At 35.8% G+C, this 14698-nt stretch overlaps 1 protein-coding gene across 2 annotated transcripts; it reads right to left on the reverse strand.

The window, feature by feature from the left end:
- Positions 1–10725: 10725 nt before the first annotated feature.
- LOC140884634 (protein IQ-DOMAIN 8-like) lies at positions 10726–13075 on the reverse strand. 2 transcript variants are annotated; one of them, XM_073291453.1, is made up of 5 exons: positions 12797–13075; positions 12432–12686; positions 11885–12094; positions 11636–11749; positions 10726–11553 (listed from the first exon to the last, which is right to left on the reverse strand). In XM_073291453.1, the coding sequence occupies exons 1-5, from the start codon at positions 12860–12862 to the stop codon at positions 10900–10902; spliced, it is 1299 nt and encodes a 432-aa protein (XP_073147554.1). In that variant the 5' UTR covers positions 12863–13075; the 3' UTR covers positions 10726–10899. The 2 variants fall into 2 exon arrangements, with proteins under 2 accessions (XP_073147554.1, XP_073147553.1); XM_073291452.1 differs by having other exon boundaries at positions 12432–12692.
- Between the last annotated feature and the right edge of the window lie 1623 nt (positions 13076–14698).

Here is a 14698-nt window from a genome sequence, read left to right on the forward strand (position 1 = left end):
ATGTTGGGGACATCGAAGACAACACTTAGTGCATAGTGTTGTTGCATAATGTTGTTGGAAGATCTTTTTCGTTTCTCCAAGTTTGGACATACGGAATTTACATATGATTGTTTTTATTATTCTGGTTATTTAGGGTGCAATTTGGTTTCTCAACTTGTTGAAAAATTTAGTATTTACTAATTTTCGTAAAAATCACTAGTATTGGTTTGTAAAACTGATTTACATTTTTTAGTAATTATTTGGCCCTAATGCACCTGCACAAGTACTAATTATTTATGCATAATTATCTCTGGTTTTATTTAGTTATTCATGTTTTACTATTTCCGCTGCATGTTGTCTTCTTGTGTTGCCAATACCATAGACAACACGAACTCTATACGAATTTAAGATAGACCACAATTATGTTAGAGTAGATGCCCTGCAAGCCAACTTTTGGCTAGGGATTTTATTGACTCAAGTGTAATAAAAAAAATTATTTTAATATAATTACTCTTTTACTCAATTATGGCATTTATTTTATCTGCAAACCCATGCAAGCTGCATAGATAAAGACCTTGAATATATTATAGTAAATAAATATGAGGTTGTACATGTGATGACAATCATGAAACACATATTTCAATTACTATATATTCTAAATTAAGTTCCTAGTCGATTGAGCCGTCCAAAATAAGGATAAGGATTGCTTGAGCTCGAGACTAGAATCTGTGATGTTGTGTACCACGTTTCATTGGTATGGACAAAGAGATGTTCAATCATACAGATTGGTGCTCATATGATGAGTTCACTGAACTACCCTCCCTCGGATTTCCCAAGTGGTTATTATTCATCGAGTGGATGAATCCGTGGTTATGGTTGTACACCATTAGTCCTTACGACCCGAGACAACACTGAGACTCTACATGCTAGGATTGTTCTTTGACTCGTTTACCGACTCCAAGAGGGTCATCAGGTGGCGAGATTGGGTACAGTTACGACACATGTAGGAGCCAGTGCATTGTAGTCGGGAATTCACCGCTCACCTACGGGTGTGGTTATCCTATGTGATCTTATGAGATTGTAGTGCATGGAATCTTTGGCTAGAGTATCAAATGTACATTAGGGTAAAGTCGTTCCCTAGTTGCACATGCGATGCCACTATATATTCTCTAAGATGTATCACATCGTTATCAAACTTCACATGTAACCCCCGGTGAACCAATGGTTGCAGATTCGATCGGGATATATGAGATGAAGGGACCGTACTGTACGATAACCATAATCAACTGGTTCTTGCAGGCACTATCAGTGATACCTAGGGAATCATGGGAAGATGCTACTAGACGCTCTTACCATGATTCGATGGTTCCAATCAGAAATGAATTCTGACATTCTTATGATCTAGGAGTTGATGCATAGAATGAGAATAATAAAGGTAAGCCCGTATAAAGGACAATATCCTGAATCACAAAGAGTTGTGAATCCACGGCTAGTTGTATCCCTGAACCATTGAGGGTCAAACAAGCACTAGTTTCTCTATTCCCGTTGAGATAATAAATTCAAAGAGTTGAATTTATAATAGACAAATTTGATTGGATCAAATGATAAGCTTATAAATGAGTTTATAATAGCTTATAGAAATTTTTTAGAGCATGACTGCTAAAAACAGTGAAGGGAGTGCATCTGCTTAATTTGAGTGGAAGTGTTCCAAAATTAGCAGTTGTCTTATTTATGATTTATTGGTTTCGAAAATTCAAGTGTGCATCATAATAACGATTGAGTTAAAATCGTCACATCGATGATATTGGATCATCGATCGGGATTATGATAATATTAATACAATGGATACATGATTCATGGGCTAGTAGGAGTACAAGCCAATCATGATAAATTATTAAAGTAATGGACTTTAATAAATTAATAGTATTCTAGTTGGACTATAATAAAGCCCACTAGTTGTATTAATACATGATATTAATTTGTTTAAGGAAATAATATTGATATCATAATATATAAATTGCACACAAAGGAAACTATAATATATAATATATATATATATATATATATATATATATATATATATATATATATATATATAATATGTATATATATGTATCGAGAATATCATCCCATGGTTGGAATGATATTTTCTAAATCTTAATTATGTATATATGTAATAATTTAAGTTGTTTAATTTAATTTACATATATAATTAAGATATACATATATATATATATATATATATTAATATATTAAAATGAATAGATTTTTCGAGAATCTCTCATTCTAGCAAGCAATTTTCGAATTGCTCTCTCCCTTGTGCTCTAAGGATTTTGGCCACCCTAATCAATAGGGATTTGAGTCGTCACTCCTTGTTCACTCAATCTCAATGCAAATTTCTTTTTTTCTCTCTAGTGTGAGTTAGAAGAGGAATAGACAAACTGGTCGTCGACTTGATTCGGAGATTGAAGAAGGAGATACTCCAGTTGATCGTTCGTAGGGAATTACAACAAGAGTTATATTCGCTAATCCCGGGATAGTTGGTGCCAAGTGAGATATTCACTAAAGGTATAATTTCCTAAACATCTTATGAATGTCAATTAACCAATACGAGTGTCCAAGCATGTTTTGAATATCAAGACGAAAAATTTTAAACTTCCGCTGCGTCTTGGGCACGAGAACACGGTACTCCAACAGTGGTATCAGAGTCAGGTTCTCTATATCGTATGGTTAATTTCATGTTGAGTTTTTTTATTTCTAACCGCATAAGAAAATTACGAAAAATCGCAATACCTTAAAAATTTATTTTTCCAAAATTTTCAAAATAAAATTTTTTATGTTACTGTTCACGTGAATAGTAACATGCGTGTGAACAGTAACGGGCTGCCTGAACAAGTGAGATTGGGCTGCCCAAAAGTGTTTTGGGCAGTCTCGATAATGGGCTCGGATGAGAAGTTTGGGCCCGATGCGATTTTTATAATTTTTGAATTAATTTGGGTTAAATTGAAAATTTTGTGAAAATTTGACTTATTTATCCTAAAATTAATTTTGCTGAAAATTATAAATATTTTCTTATGAAATAAATAATTAGAATGTGATTTTAATTATTTATAGTAAAAGGAGTTTTACAAGAAATTAATTATTATTGAATTAATTGGAAATTAAATAAAGGAGTTTATTTATTTTATTAATTCATTTAATAATTATGGCGGTTAGTAATAAAATTACAAGATACATGATTTGTTGGTTTTTTATAATATTTGATATTATATGCATGAAGGATGATCGAGAGCCGTGACCAATATGCTAGGTGTATGTTAGGACATTTTACTATTTTTATTATTTCTTTTTTTTTGAATAAAAGTGGGCTTGGTTTATGGCTCGTTCCCACCCCATGAAATGTATCCCTTATGTGGCATGGCTATTCAAATGTAATTATTAGAATTAGTGGGAGATCAAGATTAGAAGATGATAGGCCCAATGAAAAAAAAAAAAGATGAAGACATGTAAAATATTGAAAGCTTATGTAATAAGTTGCATTTGCATCCCTGCATTTACCTAGGATTTGAACTTGGATCCATGTTTGGCTCACATGGATCAAATAGTATTGGAAATCGATCATCCTTGTTTATTTAATTATCATATTATGATATATGTGATATATAGTAATATGCATGTTTGTATATTATTAGATAATATTGTTGCATGAATCCGGCAAACATACAAAATCATGACACGCAAATTTTAAAATAAAATGATGAGACAATTTCAAAATTAAAATTTCACATTTTGAATGAGATTAAAAATTTATATCAAGCCACAAAAGTAAAAATTAAAAGAGTTTAATTTATTCTTGTCTTCCATCAACGGTGGTTGCATGATGAACGCTACCAGCGGTCAGTGCCTGGCTCATATTATTGGGGAGGTCTGGACGCCGAAAAGCTGTGACTTCCACTGACATAGGTGATGTGAATTGGGTGGAACTCCCATGACTTCGGCTCATATTATTGAGGGAACTCATGGCGACCGTCTACTACAATTCAATATTGATGGGTCGGCTTGACACTCGAAGATAAACGACGTCATATTATTGGGTCCTTATCAAGAGTGAGGCAAAACACGAGGAGGTTGCATGTGGATGCAATTGGACTCTATCTTTTAGAAATTATGATTGGCTGATATTATTCGGGATCATGATTGTCTAGATTGGACTTTACGTGCTCACTAAGGAAATGCGAATTCTCGTTTTTCACCAGAAGGTGGTGAAAATGTACAAGTAGTGGGAGGAAAATTTATAAAATAAAAGTCCATATTTTATATCTACAAATTATTTTAAAATAATTAGTAACTGTTATCTGTTTTTTATTTTCAGTATGCTCAAAATGTCGACACGTAATCCACTTTCTATCATTCTTGAACAAAACAAGTTGACCGGACCTAACTATAATAACTGGCTAAGAAATCTAAAGATTGTTCTGAATTCTGAGAGGATCGCGTATGTGCTTGATAAGAAGCCCCCAAATGAAGCATCTCCTAACATCAGTGCGACTGAGTTAGTCAAGCTTGAGAAATGGTGGGACCATGATCTTCAAGCTAAAAGCTACATCTTTGCTTCTATGTCGAATGAACTGCAAAGGTGGTACGAGGATGCTGTGAATGCTGCTGACATTCACTATCATCTGAAAGAGTTGTATGGTGTACAAACTCGATCTGAGAGACATGCTACTGTTAAGGAACTCATGACTACACGCTTGCGAGAAGGGGCCTCGGTCCATGAGCATGGTGTTAGGATGATTTGGCTCATTGAGAAATTGGTGGGACTCGACGTGGTTATGCCTGCTGAGCTCTTGACTGACATTCTCTTGTTGTCACTCCCTTCCTCATTCTATGGATTTGTGGTAAATTTAAATATGAACAAGGTAGAGGCCACCCTTGAAGAGTTGGTCAATATGCTTACTACTTATGAAGCCATAATCAAGAAAGAAAAGCCTGTTCTGTTTGTGGGCTCGTCGTCCGGGACAAAAAAGGGAGCCCAAAGCAAGGGAAAAAAGCGTTCTGCCCCGCCAAAAAGGAACAAGCCCAATAAAAAGCCATACAAGAAGCCTTCACATGGGCCCGCAAAGCCCGACACAAAAGAACAAGTCTGTTTCCACTGCAATAAGCCTGGACATTGGAGGCGTAACTGCACTGAATATATAGCCCAGAAACGTTCTGGCCATGGTATGTTTTATATTGAAGTTAATATCTCAGTCAACTCTTCTTCTTGGGTATTGGATAACGGATGTGGTTCTCATCTATGCAATGATTTGCAGGTGATGGCAAGAAGCAAGAGACTTAGAGAAGGAGAGACTTTTCTAAGACTTGGAAATGGATCAAGGGTTGCTTCCAAAGCCATAGGAGATATTACTTTAATATTAGACAATGATTTTAAGTTACTTTTGAGAGACGTTTTATATGTTCCTGATTTGGTTAAAAACATTATTTCTATTTCTATGCTTGCTAGAGATGATTATTCTTGTATTTTTGCTAAAGGAGTTTGCAATATTTACAAGAATGAATGTTTGATTGGAACTGGTGAATTACAAAACGATCTCTAAGATTAAAGGATATTCCATTAAATAATGTCCAAACAATAACAACAAACAAAAGAAAACAAGATGGTCAAAATCCTGCACACATATGGCACGCTAGACTAGGTCATATTTCCCAAAGAATAATGCACAAACTAGTGGGAGAGGGAATGTTTGACTTGTCAAATATAAACTCTTTGCCTACTTGTGAATCATGTCTAAAAGGAAAAATGACCAAAACTTCCTTTAAAGGAAATGTGGAACGTGCACATGATCTTTTGGATTTGATCCACACGGACGTATGTGGCCTGCTAAGTGTTAGCACTAAATATGGGCAATCTTACTTCATTACCTTCATTGATGACTACTCGAGGTATGGGTATGTGTATTTGATGAAACACAAGTCTGAAGCATTTGAAAAGTTCAAAGAATTCAGATCTGCAGTAGAGAAACAATTAGGAAAAAGTATTAAAACACTTCGATCTGATCGAGGTGGAGAGTACTTGAGTACTGAATTTTTGGACTATCTAAAGGAGAATGGGATTCTCTCACAGTAGACTCCGCCAGCAACGCCACAATTGAATGGTTTTTTCGAACGTCGAATCGAACTTTGATGGACATGGTTCGATCAATGATAGGATTCACTGAATTACTTGCATCGTTTTGGGGATTTGCGCTTGAAACTGCAGCAATGTTGTTGAATAAAGTCCATACAAAAGTAGTGGATAAAAAACCATATGAGATATGGATGGGAAAACCTCCCAAATATTCTTACCTAAGAATATGGGGATTTACTGCTTACATGAAGCAGACAGTGGGAGACAAATTGGATAGTAGATCTATTTTATGCTACTTTGTAAGAATATCCAAAGACCTCTGTTGGATATTATTTCTATCATCCCAAAGAAACAAAGGTGTTTGTTTCAAGAAATGTCACCTTCTTAGAGAAGGAGTTTCTATTAGATAGAAGGGTGAGATGATAGAACTCGAGGAAATTCGAGACACACCCACGACTGTAGAAGTCGAACCTAATCCCCAACAGCCAGTAGTTGAAACACATGCACCTAGAAGGTATGATAGAGTGATCAGACCGCCTGCTAGATATAAAGTTCTTCATGAGCAAGGCCATGATGAGCCTAGTGATGGATATGATCCAAGAAATTTCAAAGAAGCGATATCTGATGCTGAATCATCTAAATGGCTTGAAGCCATGCAGTCCGAGATGGACTCCATGTATTCGAACCAAGAATGGACTTTAGTAGATCCACATGAGGGAATTATTCACATAGGATGCAAATGGATTTATAAGAGAAAACTTGGGGCCAATGGGAAGGTATTGACCTTCAAAGCGAGACTAGTGGCTAAAGGTTATACTCAAAGACAAGGAGTTGACTATGAGAAAACTTTTTCACCAGTTGCTATGTTCAAGTCCATTAGAATTTTATTAGCCATAGCTGCATGGTATGACTATGAAATATGGAAAATAGATGTGAAAACAGCATTCCTCAATGGAGACATTAAGGAGGAAATCTACATGTCTCAACCTGAGGGTTTCACATCAGTGGGAAGTGAGCATAAGGTATGCAAACTTCAGAAATCGATCTACGGTCTCAAGCAGGCATCTAGGAGTTGGAATCTCATATTTGATAGCACTATAAAAGAGTTTGGTTTTGTTAAAAATCCTGAGGAACCATGTGTGTACAAAAAAGTTAGTGGGAGTGCAGTGACATTTCTAGTGCTTTATGTCGATGATATCCTCCTAATTGGGAATGATGTAGGACTATTGCAATCGACTAAAGTATGGTTAGCAAGTAAATTCTCCATGAAGGACATGGGTAAAGCATCATATGTATTGGGAATACAAATCTATAGAGATAGATCAAATAGGATGTTGGGGCTCACCCAATCCACATATATTGATACCATACTAAAGAGATTCTCTATGGAAGAGTCCAAGAGAGGATACTTACCAATGTGTCATGGTGTTACTTTATCTAAAGCAATGTGCCCCAAGAATGATGAAGAGATAGAGATGATGACACGTGTTCCCTATGCGTCAGCCATTGGAAGTATCATGTACGGTATGATATCAACACGCCCTGATGTAGCATATGCTCTAAGTGTTGCAAGCAGATATCAGGAAAACCCTAGTCCATTGCATTGGAAATCCGTGAAAGATATTCTTAAGTACTTGAGAAGGACTAAGAATTTGTTCATGGTTTTTGGGGGTGGAGAATTGAAATTGGAAGGCTATACTGACTCTAGCTTCCAATGCGACGTGAATGATTTGAAATCGACTTCTGGTTTTGTATTCGTTCTTAATGGTGCAGCTGTCTCTTGGAAGAGTTCCAAGCAAGACACGGTTGCGGATTCCACCACTGAAGCCGAATACATTGCGCCGTCTGCTGCAGCCAAAGAGGCAGTTTGGATGAGAAATTTTGTCCAAGAGTTGGGCGTTATTCCAAATGGAGTTGATCCAGTCCCGGTGTACTGCGACAATATTGTTGTCATTGCACAAGCAAAGGAACCAATGTCTCATCAGCGATCCAAATACATACTGAGGAAATTCCACATCATCCGAGAGATAGTGGCAAGAGGAGACATATCAGTCGAGCGAGTTGCCTCTACAGATAACATTGCTGATCCACTTACAAAGCCCTTGCCAGGACCATTGTTCGAGAAGCATCGCGAAGCAATGGGATTGAAATACATGAATAGTTGGCTCTAGGGCAAGTGGGAAATTGTTAGAGTAGATGCCTTGCAAGTCAACTTTTGGCTAGAGATTTTATTGACTCAAGTGTAATAAACAATTTTTATTTTAATATAATTACTCTTTTACTCAATTCTGGCATTTACTTTATCTGCAAACTCATACAATCTGCATAGATAAAGACCTTGAATATACTATAGTAAATAAATATGAGGTTGTACATGTGATGACAATCATGAAACACATATTTCAATTACTGTATATTCTAAATTAAGTTCCTAGTCGATTGAGCCGTCCAAAATAAGGATAAGGATCGCTCAAGCTCGATTCTAGAAATTGTGATGTTGTGTACCACGTTTCATTGGTATGGACATAGAGATGTACAATCATACAGATTGGTGCTCATACGATGAGTTCACTGAACTACCCTCCCTCGGATTTCCCAAGTGGTTATTATTCATCGAGTGGATAAATCCGTGGTTATGGTTGTACACCATTAGTCCTTACGACCCGAGACAACACTGAGACTCTACATGCTAGGATTGTGCTTTGACTCGTTTACCGACTCCAAGAGGGTCATCAGATGGCGAGATTGGGTACAGTTACGACACATGTAGGAGCCAGTGCATTGTAGTCGGAAATTCACCGCTTACCTACGGGTGTAGATATCCTATGTGATTTTATGAGATAGTAGTGCATGGAATCTCTGGCCAGAGTATGAAATTTACATTAGGGTAAAGTGGTTCTCTAGTTGCACATGCGATTCCAATATGTATTCTCTAAGATGTATCACATCGTTATCAAACTTCACATGCAACCCTCGATGAACCAATGGTTGCAGATTCGATCGGGATATATGAGATGAAGGTACCATACTGTACGATAACCATAATCGACTGGTTCTTGCAGGCACTATCAGTGATACCTAGGAAATCATGGGGCGATGCTACTAGACGCTCTTACCATGATTCGATGGGTCCAATCAGAAATGAATTCTGACATTCTTATGATCAAAGAGTTGATGCATAGAATGAGGCTAATAAGGGTAATCCGTATAAAGGACAATGTCCTGAATCACAAAGAGTTGTGAACCCACGGCTAGCTGTATACCTGAATCATTGAGGGTCACACAAGCACTAGTTTTCCTATTCCCGTTGAGATAATAAATTCAAATAGTTGAATTTATAATAAACAAATTTGATTGGATCAAATGATAAGCTTATAAATGAGTTTATAATAGCTTATAGAAATTTTTGAGAGCATGACTGCTAAAAACAGTGAAGGGAGTGCATCTGCTTAATTTGAGTGGAAGTGTTCCAAAATTAGCAGTTGCCTTATTTATGATTTATTGGTTTCGAAAATTCAAGTGTGCATCATAATAACGATTGAGTTAAAATCGTCACATCGATGATATTGTATCATCGATCGGAATTATGATAATATTAATACAATGGATACATGATTCATGGGCTAGTAGGAGTACAAGTCCATCATGATAAATTATAAAAGTAATGGACTTTAATAAATTAATAGTATTCTAGTTGGACTATAATAAAGCTCACTAGTTGTATTAATACATGGTATTAATTTGTTTAAGGAAATAATATTGATACCATAATATATAAATTGCACACAAAGGAAACTATAATATATATATATATATATATATATATATATATATATATATATATTTTTCTAAATCTTAATTATGTATATATGTAATAATTAAAGTTGTTTAATTTAATTTACATATATAATTAAGATATACATATATATATATAAATATATTAAAATGAATAGATTTTTCGAGACTCTCTCAATCTAGCAAGCAATTTGCGAAATTTCTCTCTCCCTTGTGCTCTAAGGATTTCGGTCACCCTAATCAATAGGGATTTGAGTCGTCACTCCTTGTTCGCTCAATCTCAACGCAAATTTCTTTTTTTCTCTCTAGTGCGAGTTAGAAGAGGAATAGGCAAGCTGGTCGTCGACTTAATTCAGAGATTGAAGAAGGAGATACTCCAGTTGATCGTTCGTAGGGAATTACAACAAGAGCTATATCCGCTAATCCCGGAATAGTTGGTGTCAAGTGAGATATTCACTAAAGGTATAATTTCGTAAACATCCTACGAGTGTCCAAGCATATTTTGAATGTCAAGACGAAAAATTTTAAAATTCCGCCGCGTCTTGGGCACGAGAACACGATACTCCAACAAATTATTCCTTACAATATCAATTTATCGTTAAATTGAAACCAAACCGAATATTTTATAAATCGGAATCAAACCGAACCCAAAATCTGTCCCCTTTTGGTTTAAAAACTTGCCATTTTCTGTTTTTATACCTCATTTTGTAAATAATAATTTAAAAAAAAATTAAAATAGAAATTAAAGATAATGGGCATTATTATAACGATAACAAATACAAGAATGTAGCTGAATTATAAAATTTAGCTAAATTGCACTCGAAATCACATTTGAGTCTTTGGTTTGCTTTAAACAAAAGCAATTCTAGCGTACAATATGACTAGAAAATTCACGATGTCCATATACTGAAAATTATGGTATTACGAAATCAACCACACAACAAGGTGTTGATCACATTCCAAAACCAAAGAATCTACACATTCGCATTTAGAATCCATCAAGAGTCATTGCTTTTCTTGTAGTAATCTCGTCCAGTGTGCGCCGAGTTGCAGTGACCCTTAATTGAACAAAGATCAGTATCAGCACTCCTCCGAGCAACCCCTCGAGAAAGTGGACTCGGTTTCCCATGATACGATGCATCCTCGATAGAATGCCTCTCCATGGAATTATAATTAGATGAATTAGTAAATGGTTTCTTCTTAGCTTTGATTGACAGTGTCAAACTCATGTAGTGAGGCTTGGTGCAACTACGGCTGTTCAGATTTTCGCCCGAACCGGCAGTCTTGGAAGTCCCGGAGGACGAATTCGAGGTTGTGCACTCGTCAGAATATGCAAGTTCTGGACATGGTTGGGATGATGAGCGCAAAATTTGACAACTCATTGAAACTTTTGAGGATATATTATGCTTCCTGGTCGATGAATCTTGATGGAATGGAGTTGAAAATGGACCGTTTGCTCCTGTTCCGTCTTTTTTTGAAGTAGGCGTCATCAATTGAGATATTTCGACATGGGACTCTTGCATAGACTTTCCCTCCCATGGTTTGCTAGGCATCCATTGTTCAAGCCAGCCGAGTTCCAACCCCCCCCTGTTTTCGATCTGTGTTGTCGCTCTCTTCATCCTCCTATTCGAAATGGGGTCTTTTCTTAATTGCTGAAAAACATTTAAAACATATCATCTAGTCAAATTCGTCCAAAATATCAAATATATGTAACATACATATCCTGCAAAGTACCTGCTGAGATAGGGCATACGCATTTGCCCTCTCCCTCTTGGCAGCTCCTTCTTGTTTCATTTGAACCTTAAACATCATCTCTTCAACCGTCCCACGACTACCACACCATCCACTCTGGAGTCGCATCGAAAAGAAACAAGAATTTACAGCTTTACAATAGACACGAACACAGAGAACTAACATGGGCTAGCGTCAACATAAATTGGTCATAACAAGTCAGAACATGTAGTTTTAACTCAATATATATACCTCAGCCAGCTTCACTGGATCAACTTCGATTTGATTCTCTAACTGCCCTTCATCAAACGATTGATTACCCGGTGCTCGAGCTCGATTTTGAACTCGAACAAGAGCCTGCATGCACCTCAGTGTCACATCAGCTTGTTTTCTCACCAATCGTCCCCGAACAATAGCTTGTAATCTCACCAATGCTTTCAAGGCCCTTAAAGCTCGTTTTGCCTTGAAAAAAATTTCATTTTTGGGGCATCGTTAGCAAAAGGACTTTCAAAACAGATAATAAATGCAGGTGAAAAAGGCATAATTCTCAGAATTACTCCACAGAATCCAAGCAATAATAGCTTGTAATTTCAAGAACGCTCAATATCACCTCATTCACGAGAACAACAAAAGAAAGCTCGACAAGAAATCTAGCATGCACAAGAAGTAAAATAATCATTCACAAACCTTGTAGACGTGATGATTGAACTGTCTAATTTCCGCCCAAAAAACAATGGCAATTCCACTTTTTTAAAAAGAAAAAGCCCGTAAAGTCTGGAAAAGAACATTATGAGATTACCAAAAAAGCGCGAAAATTTGTTTGAATTCTAACAGCTGCCCATTCTCGCCGGACAGTTACGAAGTCCTGAGGTGAAGTTTTGGCCAAAGCAGCCACCGCCGCCGCTATTTCACCGCCGAATGAAAAAGATGAAGCTTCTGACCCCTCAGTCTCGGACACATCTCCGCCGCCTTTTCTGTTCTTCGCCGCCACAAAAATCCCACCAGAAGCACTCCTCCATAGTTTCCACTTTCTCCCTTTACTAGCCACTTTCTCCTGCATCTGAAACAATTTCAAAATGCATACACGGATTAAAAAAAAAAAAAAAAAACAGAATAAATCTCAAAGAAGAGAAAAATCAAGACGACAAAGGTTTTTAAGCTCACGGGTTCATTCCCAGATTTCTTTTTGAGGGTAATCAGTGATTTGATCCACTTTCCAGAAGCTCCCATCTGGTAAAAAAATAATAATCTAATCCAATCCAACAAAAAGGAAAACAGATTCGAAATGTTGATTTCCAAGATTTGTGCTTTGAAACTCTGGTATATGACGACAAAACAGAAGGAGGGTATACGGAAATGGGAGAGGATTTCAGCTCAAGAACATGAAAAGACCCAGATGGCATAATTATCATGGGAACTTGAAAGGGATTTAAATCAGATTAATTTAATTGTCTGGAGCGTAGTGTGAGGTCGTCTTTGAAATTTGAAATTTTGAAAAAAACTAAAGCATGAAATGGAAAGCTTCCACGGACAGTATCCAATGACGTAGTTTTGAATAAACCCCCGCTCCTCTAGGTGTCCAATCCAAAGCTCATGCCACAAATCTTACCTTTTTTCAAAATCATACATTTATTACCTTTCTCAAAAAAAAAAAAATCATACATTTATTTTATTGCGAGTAAAACATATTTTGATATACATAAGCGTTTGATTAAATAGTTTATTTATTTATCCATAAAATATATATGTCAATTTTGGGTCCAATGTAATGAAATTGAATATACCCTTTGTAACTTATAGTTAGATTTTATTTAAAATAATGTCAATTATTATTTTTTTGTGATCGATGACGTGAGATCAATAACAAATATTATAAAAAATTCGTTGAGTAACCACAAAATCCGTAACAAATCCGTTACAAACTCATATTAGCGACAGCTTAGCAACAGGTGATTCATTTAATTTTTTAGAGACGACTTATTAATTTTTGGCAAAATATAGAATTCTGTCACTAAAATTTTGAGACTAACAGAATATTTTTTCACTAATATTAGACACGGATAGAGAATTTTATTTCTGATACTTGTAATATAAATTTATAATATGTCACTAATTTTAGCGACAATAATATTTCTTTTGTCTCTAATTTTGTAATGGAAATTTGAATTTCGTTACCAAAACTGATACCCCTATCCCACCATACACCAGTTGCTAAACTCATAAATGAAACATTCAACTTCAGGTTACTCAATCAACCACAATAAAAACATCAAATAATATACCGTGCATTCAACCACAAAAGGCGAATTCAGGTTATAATATCAATATGTTGATAAGTAGTTGTTCAAATATCAACCAAAACCATTCTACATTTGAGTTTAATTCATGCACCAAAACCACCCAATTCAATCTACTTAGTTCTAGTTTAATTCACGCAACAAAGTGACCACGAGAAATGCATCAATATGATTAGAGTGACCTATCAACAAAATGTTTTCAGTGGAACTACTAAGATGGTGGAACGATCATACTATTATCTGAACGGTTTTGTGTTTCATCCGTTCCAAAAATATGGTCAATTAACCATATTACGTGTTCAGTAAGTTTTTTTAATAAATTCAATAGTTATGTTACCACTTCATTTAGTGTCATAAAGTTCAAGTTCATTTAGGTAGTGTTTGGGAGAGCTTCTAAGAAGCAATTCTCAACTTTTCATTAACAAAATTTTGAATTTTTGTGAAATTTTATTAACGAGAAGCTGAGAAGTGCTTCCTAAAATCTCCCCCAAACACTACCTTAGTGTTCCACTTAATTCACCACTCATGCATGAATGTCTTCCTACGCCTTCCTACAGATAACACTTTTGATGGAAGGGTGTAAGACTATAAAAAGGTAGTGTAGTTTGGTCCCTATTCTAACAATTTCATAAAAAATATATATATATGCTCCATCATATTAGAAGTTGTGAAGGAGCGAGTAGAAGACTAAAGCTCATATCTATATTTTCTAGAACAAACAAAAATTGTCAATGATTGGAGGTAAATTATCTATTCATCTCCTGCATAT

The sequence above is a fragment of the Henckelia pumila genome, chromosome 2 (assembly GCF_033568475.1).
Source record: "Henckelia pumila isolate YLH828 chromosome 2, ASM3356847v2, whole genome shotgun sequence".
NCBI classification, from domain to species: domain Eukaryota; kingdom Viridiplantae; phylum Streptophyta; class Magnoliopsida; order Lamiales; family Gesneriaceae; genus Henckelia; species Henckelia pumila.

Bases quoted from the DNA above. Each gene is read 5' to 3' on its own strand.
- LOC140884634 (XM_073291452.1), bottom strand. From the start codon at position 12,862: ATGGGAGCTTCTGGAAAGTGGATCAAATCACTGATTACCCTCAAAAAG. The intron at 12,693-12,796 runs GTGAGCTTAAAA...AAATTGTTTCAG, and splicing joins AGAAATCTGGGAATGAACCC to ATGCAGGAGAAAGTGGCTAG. The intron at 11,554-11,635 runs GTACTTTGCAGG...AATGTTTTTCAG, and splicing joins CGTATGCCCTATCTCAGCAG to CAATTAAGAAAAGACCCCAT.